General features: G+C 40.7%; 1 protein-coding gene across 6 annotated transcripts in view; it reads left to right on the forward strand.

The window, feature by feature from the left end:
- Nucleotides 1-20,815, forward strand: part of srpk2 (SRSF protein kinase 2) — a 74,998-nt gene that overhangs the window by 46,141 nt on the left and 8,042 nt on the right. For 4 of the 6 annotated variants that reach the window (XM_085462365.1, XM_085462369.1, XM_085462367.1 and 1 more), the window contains 11 exons: nt 2,677-2,828; nt 4,605-4,713; nt 6,771-6,858; nt 7,308-7,395; nt 7,486-7,592; nt 8,819-8,984; nt 13,237-13,277; nt 14,853-15,171; nt 16,402-17,322; nt 19,724-19,824; nt 20,658-20,765. In XM_085462365.1, the coding sequence (XP_085318491.1) occupies nt 2,677-2,828; nt 4,605-4,713; nt 6,771-6,858; nt 7,308-7,395; nt 7,486-7,592; nt 8,819-8,984; nt 13,237-13,277; nt 14,853-15,171; nt 16,402-17,322; nt 19,724-19,824; nt 20,658-20,765 (2,200 nt within the window). The remainder of the gene's footprint in view (nt 1-2,676; nt 2,829-4,604; nt 4,714-6,770; nt 6,859-7,307; nt 7,396-7,485; nt 7,593-8,818; nt 8,985-13,236; nt 13,278-14,852; nt 15,172-16,401; nt 17,323-19,723; nt 19,825-20,657; nt 20,766-20,815) is intronic. The other 2 variants (XM_085462366.1, XM_085462370.1) reach the window with 1 other exon arrangement.

Consider the following 20,815-nt stretch of genomic DNA (forward strand, 5'->3'; position numbering starts at 1 on the left):
AAGAGACATAGAGTGAGTAAAAAACGTCCTAAATGCATTTAGAATTTATTTAGAACTACAAATTAAATTTATTTTAGCAATTATTGTTTTTTGTAATGTCACAATTCCAACCCTGCTGCTTTGGCTTGGACCAGCAAAAGTGACCCGAAATTGGCCCTCTGGAGTAGTTACTTTGTGTGTGTGTGTGTTTGTTTATTAGTAGTTTTAAACCTTGTGATCGACAAAACAGCATAACAGTAAAAGAAGAACTGACTGAATAAGAGAAAAGTCGCTAAGGGGGTCTGAAAACTAGCTAAATATAGTGACAAAGTCGCTAAGTTGGCAACACTGGTACCACTGTAACTGGGAGCTTCTTCATCAAACACCAGTATTGGGTTGGATGACTTCACACACGGTGGTGTGGTTCTGAGGGAGGAAACTGCATAGACGCCAAAATGTTTTTGTATGAAGTGACCACTAGGGGAACTGTAGTTTTTGCACTGATGGTTATTGGTTGCTGTTTGGTTTCAGATGAAATGGACATAAACTGCCACGCATAAGCAGACAGAAATTTGTATTCGTAGAATGCTTTTATGTTAGCTAATGTACATTTATCATTTTATTTATTTATTGCTGTTTACTGATTTGTAAGATTGTTGATCTTAAAAAATGTTTTAAGATCAACCCGCCTTGAATCAATCTCCCCTCTACTCAGACAGTTTAATACATTTTGTGTTCATGTGTGCTAATACTAGTCCTGGCTCCATAGTGTAGTAGTGAACATATTTGAATAACATGCCTCATTTTGAGACAGAGAGGAGACACAAATCGCTGTCTAGAAGAAGCTCTCCCATTTTTATACATATCTATATAAAGCTATATGTAACTAAAATCCAGTTATGTAGTCAGATGTGGTGTCTGTCTTTCTCCTCGCACTAGCAGCAGCAGCATTGTGTTGGCAGAAGTTTGAAGAGCTCCGGCTTTGCTGTTCACACTGTGCCACACAGCATGCCATATGGTATGGTGGCTATATAACATTATGTTAGCTCAGCACAATATTTAAACATCTTTTCAGAGTTTTATCGCTTCACATCATTGTTTAGCTTCTTCAGGCCTCAACTTTACTGTTTTTGGTTCACTCTCGCTGCTCTTATTGGCCATAGATGGCAACAGTTTCAGCAAGAAATCTGTGAAACTCTTGCTGCACGCTACCTGTCCAAGTCCAAAATTAAAAAATGGAGATGTTTAGCTATTACAGAGCCAGTTATTTCATGAGATTTTAGAGGTCAGAAGCAGACTCAATATTAGACTTTCATACAGCTGGCCCAGAATTAAGCTCTGTAGCTGTTTCATTTGTGAAATAAGTAACTCTTTACAAGCTCTTTTTTTCCTTTTGTGCATTTGACTCGTGTTTTGTACTTCTCTGTGTGTGTTTTGCACTAAACTACAAAAGGATTGTGCATTAATTCGACAGAGAAAAATGACACATACAAAATGTCTTATGTTCTGTACATTAGCTTGAAAAAAACAGACTGATGCATGGCACAAAAAGTGTCGGTTTGGCGCTGATTTAGTGGAACCTTCCCAGTACAGAAATATTGCAGGCATGTGCTCAAAATCTACACAAACAGCCACGTGCGCCATGGCAGGGTCCCAAAGCAAAACGGTGAAAACTTTGTGATCAGTTATTGTTCCGTGCCCTGGATAAGTGTGCCAGCTAAATGCTCAAAATGTAGCCAAGCCAGGAGAATAAGTCAGCCTGTGTCCTGCAACCTATTTAGCGTTTCTCCCTCTCATGGGTTCAGTTCTGTTTTAGACAAGGGAAAGGAAGTGGAACAAGGTTGTTAACTGAAAGAAGTGACTGTGGAAATGACCCTAGGAGCAAACTTTGTCTGACCTATTGACTGTTTCTATTCGGCACTATATTTTTCCAGGATTTAAAGCTTTATTGGAGGGGAAACATTAATTTTTTTCTGCAGATTTGTGTCTGAGGATAAATGTGATTGGCTATAGTTGACTGTGTTTGAGCTATAAAAAATATCTGTCCAATGGTTTAGACTGACTGATAACTTTATACAGAATCGAAATCTTCATTATTTCAAAAGCACAAGAAAAGTATACGCAGTCCTATTCAGTGCAAATAAAACAATGTGCAAACACAGGCCTTTAGACATTTTTTTAAACTGTATTAAAAGTAAATAAGGGGCTTGTGATGCAGAAAATGCTTTACTGTATATCATTTGATTGTTTTTGCTGGAACATGATTGCCTGATATTGCTTCTCACATGCTACAGACAGCGGACTTACTCTTGAAATGTTGTGCAACGCTGATTTTTGATGTTCATGCTTGCTGTCGTTGGTCTTTTATTTATTCCAAAAGCAGACGTGCAACACGTCACGCGGCGTCACGAGCCGTCTGGCACAGTTTGTTCGTTACATCAAATCTAAAAGCTTTCATGAACTCGGTGCCGATGCCAATCAGCAACACTTCCGGGGCTGACATTTTATATGTATGAAAATGTCACAAGTTATTATTCTACTATTAGTCATCTGCACTTAACGTTCAGGCCACTGTAGTGCTCACTGTGATTCATAGCTTAAAAAACCCCATAAAATACTAAAAAGTTAAATGTGTAGACGAAAGGCAGATTTCTGGTGAAAAGCTTTCCAACGTTGGTGTCACTGTTGTGTTCACAGGCCTGACACCCAGCAGAAAGCCCCGGTGACTGCTCCTCCTCCCCCGCCGCCCCCTCCACCTCCCCCTGAGCCGGCTGGGCCCCCAGAGCCGGAGGAGGAGATCCTGGGCTCCGACGATGAGGAGCAGGAGGACCCCGCGGACTACTGCAAAGGTCAGTCACATGCGCACGTCTGTCCCAGCCCACACTTCTGTCTTATGGAGCTCTGCGCTGGCCTCCCTGGCCCACACCGTCTTCACCGGCTCGTCTTCCTACCTTATTTCTCCAGAGTTCCATCCTGATGGGATTAGCAGTTCATGTTTGCAGACATTATAACAGCCAATTCAGAATTGCTCGGCTTTTACCAAAATGTCAGAGATGAACCGAGTTTCCTGCCACAGCTCAGGAGGACAAAGGCAGCTTTACAACATTCAAAGCATTAATTATAACGCAGCCACGTTTCAAAATGGTGCATCACTCTGTAAAATTGTATTTCACTTTAATCAGTACACCTCAACATGTTTCGATCACATACCATGAACATCACTTCAAGTGAAACTTTTCTCCTTTTTTCCCAGATGGCTTCTTTCACTGTGTTTAGAAAGTGTTTTGGAAGAAGCACAGTCGAAGCGTCAGATCTCACTTCAGTGAGATGAAAGACAAAAAGAAAAGAGGAAAGATCACATCTCGTTTATGTTGTTTGGCTTCTTTTCAATTTTACGTCTGAACCTTTTAAAGGACTTTTAAAGCACTCGGTGCACTTTTTAACCCATTTAGGAAAACACTTTGTGTTTATAAGAAATGTTTAGTTTCATTGAAAATGTCAAGGCTGACCTGAAACCTAATGACTCAAGAAAAGCTGTGAGGTAGTGTTGCTTAGGAATGCTTTGGTGAGTAACACTGTTGAAGCACTAGAAGCTGGAACCAGCAAATATTAAGCGCTTTAATTCAACTGACTCAGTAATGACTTGAGGAATTGGTTACACTCATTTGCCATGACATTAGGTACACCTTACTAAATGAATTAATATGGCAATCCTGCAATACATTATTATAGCCTTCAGAAACACCTTGCTGCATAATGCAGTACAACCAGACCCATAAAGTGCATTTAAGGAAAGCAAAGCTGTGAACGACACTTTAAGCAAAAACTGAAGGATTTATTCCAGCTTGTGTTAGACTGGGTTTGCCTTAGCAAGCTTTACCTGGCAAAAATTGATTTAAGTCAAGACAAATGTTCTAATTTTATAGATTTTAAATCAAGTTTTTCATTTGTCTCTGTATTGTGTATTTGTGTATAGCTTCGTTTAGCTTTAGTTCATTTTCTTTACTTTTCAGCGACCATGCACAAAAAAGGTTGATCTCATAGGAGTAAATATACCTTTTACCGGGTTTAGCAGCTAGATATTTATATCAGCGGTCCCCGGGCACGTGCACACAATGTTAAATAGACTGTAAAAAACAAAACATATATCCATGATACAGAGAGAAAACAGAATAATCTAATCAAATATACATATATAGTCAAAAATAGATCCCATCTGGCTGTAAAATGTGCTTTGCTGTGCTTTCCTGCTGCTTTGCTATTTCAAAAAACTCCAAACCTTCTTTTTTTCCCTCGGCCCATGTGAGAATAGAAGAGGTGAGAATCTAGAGCTGAGCAGCCTCCTGCACGCTCTTTCCTCTTGCCTAAACTTGGAGTTTCTCCAGGTGTGAATGTGTGCGACATAGAGAATCTCTTGTCGTGTGCCACATTTGAGAAAGGGCAGCTTCAGACGGTGCTCAAACTTCATCCACTTTGCAGAGTTCGTGTGCGAAATCGGCTGTCTGACCCTTCCTCCCTCCATGCACCTGCTGTCCTACCTCCACTTCTTACTCGCTAATGGATTTCATGTCATGGCAGGGTTATCGACTGTAACCTTCATGTTCTCCTTCCCCTTTCTCTCTCAGGAGGGTACCATCCGGTGAAGATCGGGGATTTGTTCAACGGGAGGTACCATGTGATCAGGAAGTTGGGGTGGGGCCACTTCTCCACCGTATGGCTATGCTGGGACATCCAGTGAGTCACACATTAATGTTTATATACAGCAAAGGCTTTCAGATTCTGCTTCATGTTTCTCTTGTGTGCGCACACACACACATAAACACACAGACACACACACACACACTAACCACACACACATCAACCACAACACTTGATCTAGGAAAAAAGAGAGCGCTCGTATACTCCTAACCTCTCGTTCACACCCGTGCACAGCAACGCTTGTTCTCATCCGCTTGCCTCACATAAGCCGTCTGCACTGCATATGCCCTTTTTCGACCACATTTGGCACGTCACCACAATGGCAGCTGCAAGCAACACCACCCTGTGCTGGCATCTAAGCCATCTATTTACACTGTGATGTTGTTTGTGTGTTGACAAGGCAACCGAGGTGGATGGTTAACGGTATCATCAGCCCAGTGTCACCTTTCAGTGATTCGCACACATACACACCAACTAATTTATTCACCAGTGTTAATTACACTAATGGTGGTCATAAGCTAGCGAGTTGGGTTACTGTAGGGACGGTCCCCAACAAATACTGACCTTTCACTGTATGTCATTTTGAAGAGATATGTATAAACTTTATTAACCCCACATCGGAGTTATTATAGGTTTGTATTTTGAAATCGTTTTTTGTCTTTTTTAGTTTAGTTTGAGTTAACCATGATAACCTTTTCCCACACTAAGAAAAATATAAAAAAAGATTTTTTTATATATACACAAAATGCAGTTGGAATAAAATATATTTTTAGCAGGTGTTTATCAGGTGTGCATATTTTACAGTGTGAATTGTGTCGAGATGACGGACCTCAATAGCGCTCCGTCCTACACGGTGGCTGTAACAGTGTACTGCTGAAGGAGCTGCTCAGGGCCTCTACAGTCACATGGAGGGGGAGCGGCTGTTGCCCGCAATGGAGATTAGCTTGGCTAACGTCCTCCTCTTACCCACCTCCTCTGGTCCTCTACTCTAGGGGACTGGCTAGGACAGAGCTGGAGTGGCTGAGGCCATCAATGTGTCATAAACAGCACAATACATGTTTTGAAACATACAGCAATCCACACACGAATCATTATCAGAGGAATAAACCTCTTTTTTCCCCATCTCTCAGTCTTAGATGTGCATTACTCACCACTCATTCTCTTTTTATGAATTGTTGCTTTTCCACTGAATTTTTCACTGAATATATGAATGCATGCTGTTGCCTGATGAGATGCGTTTCTCTGTTCTCTTTAGATCGCTGACTCGTGGCTTCTGAAGTGCATGTTTTCTGTTCTGTTCTTTCAGTGTTTTTGTTTCGTCCTTTCTCCAGGAATTGTTTCCATAGTTCAGGAAACAGAAGGCATAGGATAACATTGTAGTGCAGCGCTCCTCTTTAATGGGCCTGTGCAATCTCTATAGTGCACCGTGTAAATGCACAATGAATGTCAGGTCAACATTTAGCAGTTTTTATGAGAGCAGTATAGGCGTAGGTGAGAAATTCCACTCTTCTTTTTCATCTGCTCGTATTGAAACACGCTACCATTAATGTGAAGTGAAATCTGAAGTTGGTTTGTCTCCAGTTCAGACTGTGCCTGTTCACTTTGTAACAAAACAAAGCACAAAGGATTTACTCACTTCAGTCTACAGCTAGCAAATATTGATTTCTTTGAAAAATGGCTAAATGAAGCAATAGACGCCAAATGTTCTGAAATAATGTAACAGAACGTGGTTAGATGGTAATAACTGAATATATTCAGCATGATAACCTGATTACAAAGAGTTTAAATGTGGGCCGTGAGGAAGACAAAGAGGCGTGTCAGTGTTGTGCTATTTCACAATGTTAAGATTGTTTAATGTTAATTAAATGCCACACAGCTCATCCATATGCATTTCCAGTGGCAGTGTGGGTAGTGTAAATGACAACCAGCAAAGCCTAGGCTGACGTTGCTCGTTAATACTTGGTTCAGTCGGTGATTCCTATTTTCATCTCTCTCACGGGGTGGCATTAATCAGCTTTGCTGGCTTCAACAACCTGTTAGCGTGTGAGTCACTATAAAATAAAAATGATGCGTGTGTGCGTGTGGCATTACAGAGTGAAGAACTTTGTGGCGATGAAGGTGGTGAAGAGCGCTCAGCATTACACAGAGACGGCCCTGGATGAGATCAAACTGCTGCGATGTGTGAGAATCTGATTAATTTGACATTTTCGCTTTTTTTGGATTTTCTCGTCTTAATTTTGTCTTTCCGTCTGTTCTTGCTTCTTATTATAACTCTCAGCGATTTTTGCATCCATTGCCATTTTTCCCCATAGCTCCTGTCCTTACGTCACCCTTCCATTCTTTCCTTTGACTTTAAATATACACTTACAAGTTGTCTTGCATGATAGGTGAAGAAGTCAGGCCTCTTATAATCTGGTGTTCAGCAGCTTTATCTTCCACATCCATCTTTCCTGTCTTTTTTCTTTCCTCTGTTCACATTTGCTCGTGCTCGAGTATTTTTCCTCCTTTCCTATCTTCCAGGCCTTTTTCCTTTGTTTTTCTTCCCTCTTCATCCTCCTATTGTCAGGGTCATTCTCTTTTTGTCCCTCCTGAGATGTTTACCATATCTCATTATCCGTCTTGTCCGGCAGGTGAGAGAGAGTGACCCCAGCGATCCCAATAAGGATATGGTGGTACAGCTGATAGATGACTTCAAGATTTCAGGAGTCAACGGGATACGTATCCTAATCAAGAAGCGTGCGTGTGCATGTTTGGATATATGGAAAGGACAGAGATGTGATGATGTGAGTCCTTAACTCCCAGTTGCAGACGTTTGTATGGTGTTTGAAGTGCTGGGTCATCACCTGCTGAAATGGATTATTAAATCCAACTACCAAGGTCTCCCGTTGCCGTGTGTCAAGAGTATTATCAGACAGGTGAGGACACACGCGCGCGCGCGCGCACACACACACACACACACACACACACACACAAGTAACAAATTGTATTTAAGAGCATAATAAAATGACTGAATATTTTACAAAATTTGGGTAAATTTAGCACCAACATTGCAGTCCAGCATTTGCAAAAGTAACCCAATCAATCCTTGTTTCTCCAACAGCTGTTACTGCAGGTGTGAAGTTAATACCCATTGGTTGAGATGATCTTCTCAACCACCTCTATTTCTTAGATCTTGCTTCCAATGAGCCAGCTGATCTTTTGTTTTGTTTTTTTAAGTGATCTTGAGTGATATGTAAAGAAATGAGACTTTTGCACAGTTTTTTATGTGTATTGTAATACAGAGACTTTACATGTGTTCTGTTTCTCTCCATAATTCATTTGGTGGTGCAGGTTAACATCATTTTCTAACTAATTTAGTTTCTGTGTCCCGGCCTGTCATATGTTGACTAATGAGGATTGAAGATGGTGGATAGAGTCACACAGCCAATTAATACACATTTGTGCTAATGTTCACTTCAAACGTTAATACCGCCGCCACTCTGAGAAGCGGGATGACAAACCAGCTGATCAGCTGAGCGTTTCAGCTGCTGCCAGCTTCTTGTAAGCTGAGCTGGAGATGAGTAGAAATTGAATGAGACTGTCCTTCACTTCAGTTTCAAAGCCTCAAAACAGATACAATTGAAAGAAACACAGGAAAACATCAACAGTTTCTGTCCTCGCCACCCTCGGAGAATGGAAAGCATCTAAAGAATGGTTGAGCTGACTAATAGAGAGTGAATGAAAGGGAGAGAGACACAGAAGGAGATCTGAAAAGAGGCATGTTTGCATTTTTTGTGAATCCATGGTTAAACAAGAAGTATGAACATGATTTCATGCCTCTGTGCTAAACAACCATGTCTAAAGGCATTATGGTTAAAGGTTGCTAGTTGCTTCGTTATATGTGCCGATCCTTCTCGTTCCAGGATATCGCAAACACCTTGAAAGAGTTTCTTCAGATTTAGTTCTCATATGTTTTTGATTCAAGGAAGAACAAAAATTGATGTAGGTGGTAAAAGAAGAAAAGTCAAGCTAACGCACCTCATGTTTAGGTCACAACTAATTGTTCACATGCTAATTACGACTTATGGTAAAAGGATAAAGTCACCAAATCTCACTGGTTGGCAGAAGCATACAAATGTCTGTCTATCTGATGTGTCTGCAGGTCCTGCAGGGCTTGGACTACCTCCACACGAAGTGTAAAATCATCCACACAGACATAAAGCCGGAGAACATCCTGATGTGTGTAGATGACGTCTTTGTTAGGCGTATGGCCATGGAAGCAACTGAATGGCAGAAAGCTGGAGCTCCACCACCATCTGGATCAGCAGGTAGCGATACGTTTCATTCTCCACACATGTATTTTCAGAGAAAGGGTTATTTAAAGGGACCTTTGCTGCTGTGAGTAAGATATCATTAACAATATTTGGTCATCTTAAAATCTGGTATTTAAGTTACATCGACCCATATTTTTTTCTTTCTAACATTTGTTGTACTTCTTTACTTATTTACGCTGTGCCCGACTCAGCCAGGTGTTGTGTTTGTAGACGTGTGTTGCCTATAGGAAAGTTGAGGAGTGCCCTGTCGCTGCTAACCCATGTCAGCACTCATAACATGGTTGGAGGGAGTTTCTTCCATCACTTCTTTAGTTTTTCATTGTCATTTAAAATCATAATACTGATAAATTAGCAAATAAATAATATCAGCTGTTGATACATCAGCACCTTGATTCTTTTTCAGGCTTTCTGTTGTACATTTGCTTCTCTGTTTGTTATGATTTATATATGTATTTATACATATATAAATCATAACAATGGAAACATATTTGGTACAATAAATTGTTCACATGCAAAATTGCCATCAGATTTACAACACATGCACACTGGAAAATGATCTTCTTACTGCCATGCATCCTGAATCAGTGTTTGTGCTTGCTGCTTTCAATCTGCATGCTATCTGAATACAGTCAGATCCTTATTTCTCTATATAAGGAAACACGTTTACCTTGAGGTGAAGTGGAGAGAGCAGTGACGATGTTGTTAGAGATAAGATTGCTAATGCAACAGTGAAGGAGAAAGTAAATAGTTTCCGAGGAGGAAGACAGAAAAAGGCCAACTTTTGAAAGTGTAAAAAAATTTTAATAAAAAGGAAAGATCAAGATGAGAATTCATAGGATGATGGAGCTTTGCTTCCCTTCAGACACTTACTGTGCCTTAAGTATAAAAAGGTTTAGAATCAGGTCTGTGTGAAATGTTTGTGTGCGCACTGTTAGTAAGTTCGGGCCTAAATTAGAGCTATTGTCCTGTTGTGTGACCCAATTTGGGCCAAGCTTTAGGTGTCAGCCTCCAATTCGAATCTAGAATACTTTGACGGAGTTCATGGTGGACTCAGTGACTGAAAGATTCAAAGGTTATATAGTTGCAGAACAAGCACAAATCACCACCCCTCCACCACCGTGCTTGACAGCTGGTGTGAGGTGATTGTGTCGATATGCTGTGTTTGGTTTTCACCAAACGTGGCCAAACCACTCCATTTTTGTCTTGTCTATCTAAAGGATATTGTTCCAGAAGTCTTTTGATTTGTTCAGATGCAACTTTGCAAACGCAAGCTGTGTTGGCATGTTCTTTTTAAAGGGAGCACAACGTCTCATGGCAACTTTTCCAAACAAGCAATACTTTGTGTTTTTCTGTTGGTACTAGAGCAGGGCGATATGGCCAAAAATATTTATCACGATATATATTTGAAAATTTGCGATAACGATATAACTGACGATATAATTGATGCCAGACAAAATACAACTCCACAACATTACTAGCACAAAAAGACAACCTTCCTTTTATTTTCACTTAAACAAGAAACTGGTTTTTATGTACATTAAAGCTTTATAAAAATGTAACAGTGCAAATGCAAATTCCTTGCTGAAAGTTTAACCAAAAGGCATTTCCAGTAGAAATGTGCTGACATATCCTGAGCATAACCATGTATAATAATATCCACTGAAGTTAAAAAGAGGTGCTTTGCAACATTAAACTGTAGTGTGCAGTACGTATTTTTCGGACCATAAGGTGCACGGGATTATAAGGCACATTAAGCGAAACAAAGCAGTCAGATAAATCAAACTTTATTAAACTCATTCTTCTTGCTTCCTCCACTTCTGTACCATTGATTCATTAATGTTGAATTCTCTGGCAGCTGCTCTATTCCCATGTTGTTGCAGTATATTAATGACTAACCTTCTATTGTGGATGGATTATCTCAGTTGTTCTCCTGACTGAAGTTTGGTCCGTTTACAGCATCCTGCCATGCGATTGCATTTGTCTCTAACTATCAGGCACGTTAACTTTTATAAGTGGAAAAGTGTTAGTGTTCGTCCTCCAGCTTCACTGTTTATGTTATGCTAACATAGCTGTGTCGCTAGCGATCACGTAGCACATCATTATATACCAGCTAGCCCAACTTCAGTAACCCTACAAACGTCACTGCTGTTTAGTTTCCTGTCTTCATTTATGTTGGAAGTGATAGCAGAGCTGTACGTTTGAATTTTTTCAGAAATCTCAGTCAGAACTTGCTATATCATGCTTGGGTAACTAGCGAAACTAGCGAGCTAACTTCCGCTAGCTTCCTGCTAACTTCTAACTCCGTTAAATGTAATAAATTTTGTTTTCATGGATGCCTGGAAGTTAAACTTCATAGTTACACCTGGTAAAGCAGCAATGCTGATCGTTTTATTAAAGATGAAAGAATTTAGACAGTTTTTAACTCTCAGTGATGCTGCAGTGTTCGTTTGACCTGAAGCATCACTGAGAGTTTAGGACCCAGATTACTCCCAGATTTAAGAGCATCTTAGTCCGACAAATACGACAATAACGACGGCCGCTTGCCTGTTCTGCAAAAAAATGTGCTTTGTCGTGTATCTGACGGACAAACACCAAACCAGTTCCACATCACTGAAGTTGCACCATTTTTACAAACCAATTCTGGTTCATTTGTTTCACTCAACAATCGGCCATGTGCGTATGAACACAAAGGCACTGCGCATGCGCGTTTTACTCATATTCTATCGCGATATTTCATTTTCCTGTCGTTGCCTAACATTATACCGGTATTACCGTGAACGGTATAATATGGCCCAGCCCTAGTTGGTACTATCATGCACTTTGACATTTACCATGCTAACTGAGATCTGCAGACTCTAAGTTGTAGCTGCTTGAGTTTATTGCAGTTTCTCTGAGCGTTGCATGGTCTGACCTTGTGGTGAATTTTTGGATGTAATATGTTAACAGAACCCTGAATGCTCCACAACAGAAAACTGCCAAACCTCCTGTTTTTATAGATGGATGCTCACACTTGTAAGTGATCAGTTAATCAAGTGCATTTGATTTGCAGCACTGGGCAGGTACTTATCCTTTTCTAATGAAGCATTACGGGTGTACTTGGGGTTTCCTACATGACTGTAGCTACACCGTATTAAGGTGACAGTGGTGTCAATTTTAAGCAAAAAATCAAATTCAGGTATTTCTCAAAAAATAACTGCACTGTGTTATACTTACGTTTGTTTCCAAATGGTTGGGTATTTTATACGAAAATTAAGAAGAGAACAAAACCTAAAAGTTTTTGGGATATGTTTTTACCTCCTATCAGAAATAGCATGAGTGAGGTCTGTTTGTTTAGTGTATTCATTTACACTTCTTACTTCTTTGTTATTACAGATTTCTCTTATGTTTAATGTTGACGTACTCCTACAAGAAGTGTCGAAGCCTTGAGTTTCTTCTCACCTGCTTACCTTTACAGAGACATTTGTTGCTTTTTTTAACCCATCTCTTGTCAAAACGTTCTTCCACTTTAAAAAAAACCCCTAAAAGTTCTCAAAATTATTCCTGATGAACTCCACATGAACCCCTGTCCCTTGGTGAACCCCCTGTGAACTGTCAATTGCTTGCATCAGCCAACAGGGTCTTTTTGAGCCTCGGGGTAACAAGTTTTACTGCTTAGATTTCTACGCGCGTGATGTCAGGCACAAAACCATCAACTGTCAAAACAAGAGCAAGTGCTCATAGTAACACACGCTGTCTCTGATTGAAGATAAGCAGTATATCGTTTTTTTTTTAATTGACGTTAACATAAGTGTAGAAATAAGTGTAGACATGTGTTTTATAGTGAAATTTCATCTATTTCTGCTTCATGTGAGAAGAAATTTATTTTATTTATTTATGACTGCTATACACGAATGCCAAAGTACTTTACACTGCTTGCGTTATGATAAGCTAACTTCAATTAGCAGCTCAGCATAGCTCCTAAGATAGGACTTAATAATAACTGAATAACTGAAGAAGAAGGCATTAAAAAGAATAAAACATAAACATTATCAATACAGGAAGAGCGTGGAAAGTGATTTTTCTCGATTTGATAACAAGATTTACTTTTTTGTTTCTGAGTGTTTCAGGTTTTTAAATGACCATACATGCGGCGACATGCATGATTTGCACTCTTAACTCTTAAACCTCTGTCTCGGTTGTGTGACGGACTGATGACAGTGATGCTTGAAAGTGTCTGATTGCTATTTTTTGCTTTCTGTTTTATCAGTTAGCACAGCCCCCCAGCTCAAACCGGTGAGTACAACAGATGTGAGTATGAAATGGGACACACACACACACACACACACACACACACACACACACACACACACACACAGACACGCACAGCACAATATTAAAAAGCAACGCACTAATTGTCTCATTTAGAGTTATTTACCTGTAGCTAGTAGTCTGTTGTTCCATATAAGGCAGGATAAGCTATATTGCCAAAAGTATTTACTGGGCTGCCTTCACAGACATATGAACTTGAGTGACATCCCATTCTTAATCTATAGGCTTTAATATAATGTCGGGCCAACCTTTGCAGGTATAGCAGCTTCAACTCTTCTGGGCAGGTTTTCCACAAAGTCTTGGAGTGTGTTTATGGGAATTTTTGACCATTCTTCCAGACGCACATCAGGTCAGGTCAGACACCGATGTTGGACGATAAGGCCTGGATCATCTTTTCTGCTCTAATTCATTCCAAAGGTGTTCTGTTGGGTTGTGCTCAGCATTTTGTGTTGGCCAGTCAAGTTCTTCCACACCATCCGTGTATTCATGCGGCCATGTGGTAACAGGAAGGGGCCATCCCTAAACTGTTCCCACAAAGCTGGGAGCATGAAATTGTTTAAAATGTCTAGGTATGCTGAAGCATTAAGAGTTCCTTTCAGTGGAATTCAGGGACCGAGCCCAACTCCATAATCCCCCCTCCACCAAACAATGCAGTCAGACAAGTACCGTTCCCCTGGCAACCACCAAACCCAGATTGCTGATCGCTAGATGGAGAAATGTGTTTCGTCACTGGAGAGAACCCATCTCCACTGTTCTAGAGTCCAGTGGCAGTGTGCTTTACACCACTGCATTCGGCACTTTGAATTGCATGGAAACCCCACAAAGCTCTCAGTGCTCTGTTCTCGAGCTAATCTGAAGGCCACATGAAGTTTGGAGGTCAATAGTTATTGACTCTGAGTTGCTGTTGTTCCCAATCATTTCCACTTTGCTATAATAACACTAACAGCCAACTGTGGAATATTTAGAAGTGAGGAAATTTCACGACTGGACTTGTTGCACAGGTGGTGTCCTATCATTCCCCGAGGTCCTGAGAGCGACCCAGCCTTTCACAAATGTTTGTAGAAGCAGTCTGCATGCCTAGCTGTTTGATTATATGGTGGCCATGGAAGTGATTGAAACACCTGAATTCAATAATTTGGAAAGGTGAGTGAATGCTTTTGGCAACATAGTGTATGTGTGACACACTCACCAGTCACACAGTCCTGCCCCTGATAAATGATTTAGATATTATAATTTAAGGCTAAACTAACATTGGAACAAATAAAAATAGAAATATAAGTATATATAACTAAACAGCAAAAATGTAACTGAAAGATGCAAAACTATTGTCTAAGCTGAGTGGAACTTTAAAGAGTTGAAGCTCAGAGGATATTAAAATTTGAAATGGAAAGCACAAAACTGCAGCTCTGATGCTCAGTTCAGTGAACATCTATAACATATAAATGAAAACACAACACTCAAAAGTATCAAAACCTTTTCTTATTTCTTTGTTTTCCCTTTTCACTGACTTTCTCTCCCTCTTTTGTGTTTTTCTTTTCTTTTTTCACCCTTCAGGTTGGAAAGATCTCCAAGAACAAGAAGAAGAAGCTGAAAAAGAAACAGAAGCGGCAAGCCGAGCTTCTGGAAAGGCGAATGCTGGAGATTGAAGCCCTGGAGAGGGAGGCAGAGAGGAGGGAAGAGAAGGCCAAAGAAGGAGGGGAGAAGGCGACGCTCGACCGCAACCTGCCTTCACCGCTGCAGCCGCCGCAACCGCCTCCGGGCCACAGCACGTCCCTGGGAGACAGCGACGATGACGACGACGATGAGGAGGACGGAGAGGACGAGGAGGAGGAGGAGGGAGGAGAGAGGCCCATCAGGCTGACTAATCATACATGTGAGTCATGACTGCAGGGTGACTGTAAAGATAAGCAATTTTACTACATTCAGACATTTGTGAATCAATCAGTAGTGCTTCAGCGTGTCAGATATGACTCAGGTGTTTTGATCATTTATAATTGTAATTGTTTGGAATAGAAAAATGCATAAAGGCACTTTTCTCATTATAATTATCAAAAGTACATAAATACACCTGTTATTATCATGTTATATGCATTCTTATATCCCGCTCCTCCTCCAAAAAGGTTACCACGACTACGGTCCACCAGAAAAAAAACTCAAATACCAGTTGGCGACATCTTCGGCTCATTTACATTCCCTGTCACATCTGCTTAATGTTTGTTTGGTGGTTTCCTGTGATCCTGTAGGCTATTTATAGGCTGTGTAAATTAGTTTGCTACTTGCAGCGAATCTGCTGCATTGCCTCCTCACAGCCTGTTTTTCGGCGCTCTGAATCATCGCCAGCATTTCAGATTTCAGATGAACTTAATTTGCCACTTTGTCTCAATTTAAGTGAGACAAATTGGCAAATGAGTCTGATTATCAGGCGGGCTTGAATGTTGCAAAAAATAAAACACTGTTAATCGGAAGCCTGAAGACAAGCTGCAGAAAGTCGAACATATATTGTTCTCCGCGTCCGATAACTGTTCCTAATCTGTTAGTTAGCTCTTATTTGGACTCCATTTAAGCTAAAGGAAATGTTTCCTGCAGCCCGGGGATGTAATGCAACGTTCTGGTTGCATTTATTGTTTCCAATCAAATACACTGAGGGAAAAGTGAGCAATTAATTAAAAAAATGTATTCAGGTTGTGAATAGCTAGAAGGTGAGTTATCCCAGAGCAGATCTTGGCTTTGACAGATCTGCGTCACGTGTGAGTATTTGTATGGTTTTGGTTTTAGTCTGTCTGTGAATGAATAGGATGTGGATTGGCTCCAATCACTCAACCCACGCTAGTCCTGCTGTGTATGGAAGCCTCGGCTGATTCACGAGAGGGAAAAAAAAAGAAAGAAAGAAAAACGTCTTTCTCCGTCTCCCTCCTCCACCCTCTGTCTCTGCACCTTCTGCCTCTTTCATTCTTGTATTCTCGCTTTGCTTCCTTCACTCCGATCTTTCTTCTCTTTTCATGCTCCTTTTCTCTCTGCCTACATCTTGTCTGATTCCACTTACTGTACATCTTCCTCCCGCCCACCAACTGTCTATAATGTTTTCCTTTTTTCTCCATGTTAGGTGCAGCACCTCCCCAGGAGCAGAGCGAGGCAACCCACATCACAGATGATGACCCTGATGAGGAGGCGGAGGAAGAAGAAGAGGAGCTTACGCCTGTCGCTGAAAAAGATGCCCCTATTCCCCCCGCCTCAGAGGAAGGCAGCGGAGATCCAACACAAGCAGAGGTTGAGCCAGAAGAGGCAGAGGAGGAAGAGGGATTAAAAGGGAGAGAGAATGAGAATGAGGAGGAGGAAACAGAAGAAAAGGTAGCAGAAGAAGAAGAGGAGGAGGAGGAAGAGGAGGAAGAAGAAGAAGACGAAGAAGAAGAAGAGGAGGAGGAGGATAAAGAGACAGAGGAGCCAAAGAGTGAGAGCAAAACAGAGCAGGAGGTTGTGGTGGTGGTGGAAGAAGAGGTTTCAAAGAAGCAAGAGGGGGAGGAGGAGGACGAAGAAGAAGAAGAGGAGGAAGAGGAGGAGGAAGATGAGGATGATGACACGACTACTGACCTCCTCACAGATAACACCTCCCCCATCAAACCCCACATCAATAAAACCAATTCGGTCAAAACCAACGGCCATGTTTTGTTAGGCTCTGAGGGACTGAAACCAAACCCAGGCACGCCTCCGCCTCCTTCCCCCACCCCAGAGCCTCTTCTCTGCCCCCTGGTGGAGTCTGAGCTCAGCTACACAGACAGGGACAACTCTCTGAGCTCTGGTTATGAGATGTATAACGGCGAGCTTGGAGAGCCAGGACTCACCAATGGCTCCAGTGAGCGGCATCTAGGTACAATTCCCATTTTTCCCGACTTGCCTCTGGATCCCGAGCCAGGAAACACCATTTGTGTTGGTACGGCAGACATTGAAGCAGGACCTTCACCCAACAGCCCCACTGCAGACCGCAGTCGCACCGTGTCCTCCTCGAGCACGGGAGACACACCGAAAGGTAAGATAGGATTATAGCAATTTCAAAACTCAGACTTTAATACTGAGCATGTAAACGACGATGGCTGAAAAATAGTACTGATTTTAATGATAGTGGGTGTAGCAACCATCCGGTGCAGGTATAACATGAAAATTAATATGCCAGATGTGATCAAATTAAAAATGTCAGTAACTGTTTTGTGATGGAGTGATGGGCTAAAGCACTGTGACCACCGCCCACTAATGCACTGTCCACTCCAATCTCTCTCACCCATTGACTCATGCACACCTCTGTCATGTGAAGCACTGAGACATTAGCTCGCATCACCCGCAAAAAAGAGACCAATGACGCTTGGAAATTGCCACAAAGCTTTACTCTTAGACTGCTCCAAATGCTTCGATAGGTGTGCGACCTGACAAAGACACTCACTAAACATTATTAAAGTGGCTCTTGAGATAATTATGACCAGATGAGTTGGACTTTGTTGCTGATTAATGGTTTATCTCTATTTAAACCACTGATGGTCAGGGGTACTCCACAAGAACTGGAGTCAACATCTGGGAACAACAACAAAGTTGCTCTCAACTAAGCTGGATTGGTTTAGTTCATCAGACTCCCCAATAGCTCCAGCACAGAGAGACACCAGCCAAGCAATCTCCTTACAACACAACCATCATATCAAACAACTGCCTAAGAGTTAATTTTAAAGTTTTAGCCGTTGTTGTGTAAGCACTATGACAATTCACCACATCGGTGTACGTATTAACACAGCACTTCAACATGAGACAATTACTAAAGCACATCGACAGTAGCACTAATTCATTTTATTCATTTCTGCCTCAGTTTGAAACCCATAAAAAAGCCTTTTAATGTTTTTTTTTAATCTGATTTTACTGGTTATTCATGCTATTTGCTTTAGCAGTAAATTCATTTCCCCCATAGCCTGGTGCAAAACTGTTTATTTGAGTTAGTGTTCTTGCTTTGGGTAATAAAAAAGTCCTGACTGGTAAAATAACATTGTTTGTCTGAGCTGAAAGAATACATTTTTATTTCTTTTTTAATACAATATACCATTTACAATTTCTCCTGCTACCACCATTTTTCTTGTTATACAGTCTTGTTATTCACCTCAACAGTGGTTAAAACATTTCAAGCCATCAATACATATGTTTTAGTTCTTGTGCCTCAGAGTTTCTACCATTATTTATTGTTAGGGAACATACAACAGGTAGTATAGTTCATAGAGTTGAAGAAAGGAACCTATATCCCTCTGCTATTGCAGAGGCCTGGGTTCAGCTATGCTCTGGGCATTTCCTACAGCTCTCTCCTCCAGCTTTCCTGTCTACCCTCAACTGTCCCATCACAATAAAAGCTCAAAAGGCCCCCAGAAACACTCAAACATTATTCAAGATCTCACTGAAGTGATTGTCTGAAGTCCTTGTTGTGATTCAGTATCACCAGTTGGCTCTAAACTTTTACTTTAATTACAGGATTTATCTCCAACTTCAAACAAGTCCAAGTCTGAGTAAACTTTGTGCAGTGCAGTGGTTCTAACTACACAACAAATTTAAACTCATTATTATGAACCGTTATCATAAGCTCTTATTGTAGTTGCTTTTGAAGTGTTACTGTTGTCCCATCTTGTCTTTTCATAAACTTTTTATTTTATCTTAGCATATTTGAAATATCACAGCATGATTTTTATATGTAAAATAAACATAATATAACATTCAAACTAAAAATATTATTAATAATAAAAAGTGGAATTTCAATCATTTATTGATCCATTAAAAATATTCCTTCTAAAAGTATATTTTAATATTTAACTTTGAAGCCTAGCAGTGTGTAAAAATAATATCCTGAAATATTAAAAAAAATAAACTGAGCCAATACTACGTGTCAGTTATTTTCATCTGCATTAATCTGATTGCCTTCATATAGTATTGACACGATTTTGTTTTGCTGGACTTCCTCTCAACATTAATTATAAATTTTAATTAAAAATTGAGACCGGCATCTTATGTACTTTTATAGATCGCCCTAACATGAATAACCACTGCTGTGTTTCGAGTTTAACTTCTATTATGTTATTACTATGTAGTATAATATCGTTTCTCATTATTACATTTTAGTGTCCAAATACATTTAGGGTTTTATTTTTTGACCTAACATCCATCTACAGCCTTCTTTTTAGTATCAGTAAATGAATTAAGGTGCCAAATTTCTCATCACATTACTTCTTTACATGGCTTTGTGATACTGTCAGTGGATGCTCATGTAACTTGATGACTGGCGTGATTTCCAGAGAAAAACCTGAAATGATCCTTGTTTTAAATGCACGCCTATTCGAACATTACCATGTATAAACGCTGTCTCTTACTGTATGTTTAATCCTGCGCTGTCCCGTTATGTCCCCTGACAGTCAGAGCCAGAGCTGCAGATCTTCTGATCAACCCTCTAGATCCGCGCAACGCAGACTCTATTCGAGTCAAAATTGCTGATCTTGGAAATGCATGCTGGGTGGTAAGAAAGCAGCTGGAGTTTGATATTATTTCATTTTGACTATTTTTAAATAGTGAAAGGTGAAGCCTTTTATGTTCTGTTGAAGACAAACAGAATAATGAGTTGTACAGAGGCTGTAACCAGAGGTGACCACAGGTGCATTATGCTGTAGTTTTTAAAGACATAATAGCTCACTTTCATACTCAGAGAGGCCTGAGAGTTTCTGGAGGTGTGTTCTGTGTACCCTGTATAAATGATTGTTATTCACTGTAAGAATTCATATTTGAAACCTGTGTAGGCGGGCAAGTCGCCACAGGTTGCACAGGTCCAGATATTTTAATGAGGTTTAGAGAGGAAAACAAGAAGCAGCATAACATCAAACTCCGAGTTTCCTTCAGCGGTCCAATTACAGCTCTGCTTTCAGCAGGCTTTTTTTTTTTTTGTGTGTGCAGCAGCCATTATTAGAGACCGGCTGTTGAAACGAATGTACTGGCAGGAGGCGCGTTCCAGCAGCTAACGCCGCTAGAACCCATCGTTCAGATGCGCTAATCTGATCCCAAATCCTGCGCACAACAATTACACACAGTCTCACAAAACAACAGATGAAAGTGTAAATAAAAGCATCCCACACATGTCTAGATCGAGACTGTAACACACACTGAGCCAGCTGCACTCGGCAAGGCAGGACTGCACGGAGAATTTAACAGGGTTTGGTTTCCAAAGATGAAAGACAAGTGGACCCTGATCAGACGAAAACATATCAAGATGTAAGACGGGGACTATGTTTTATTGATAGATCCTAATAAAAAATTTTAGTAACAAATATCCTTCCTCTCCTCTTATTTCGCGGACAGCATAAGCACTTTACAGAGGACATTCAGACAAGGCAGTACCGCTCCATCGAAGTCCTAATAGGAGCGGGTTACAGCACTCCTGCTGACATCTGGAGCACCGCCTGCATGGTGAGGAGAACACACATGAATAACATTATTACATACATATATGCAGCTGT

Source organism: Copadichromis virginalis, linkage group LG7 (genome assembly GCF_057382275.1).
Source record: "Copadichromis virginalis isolate Kocher_CV1m ecotype Utaka linkage group LG7, C_Virginalis_male_GT1.1, whole genome shotgun sequence".
Taxonomy (NCBI): Eukaryota; Metazoa; Chordata; class Actinopteri; order Cichliformes; family Cichlidae; genus Copadichromis; species Copadichromis virginalis.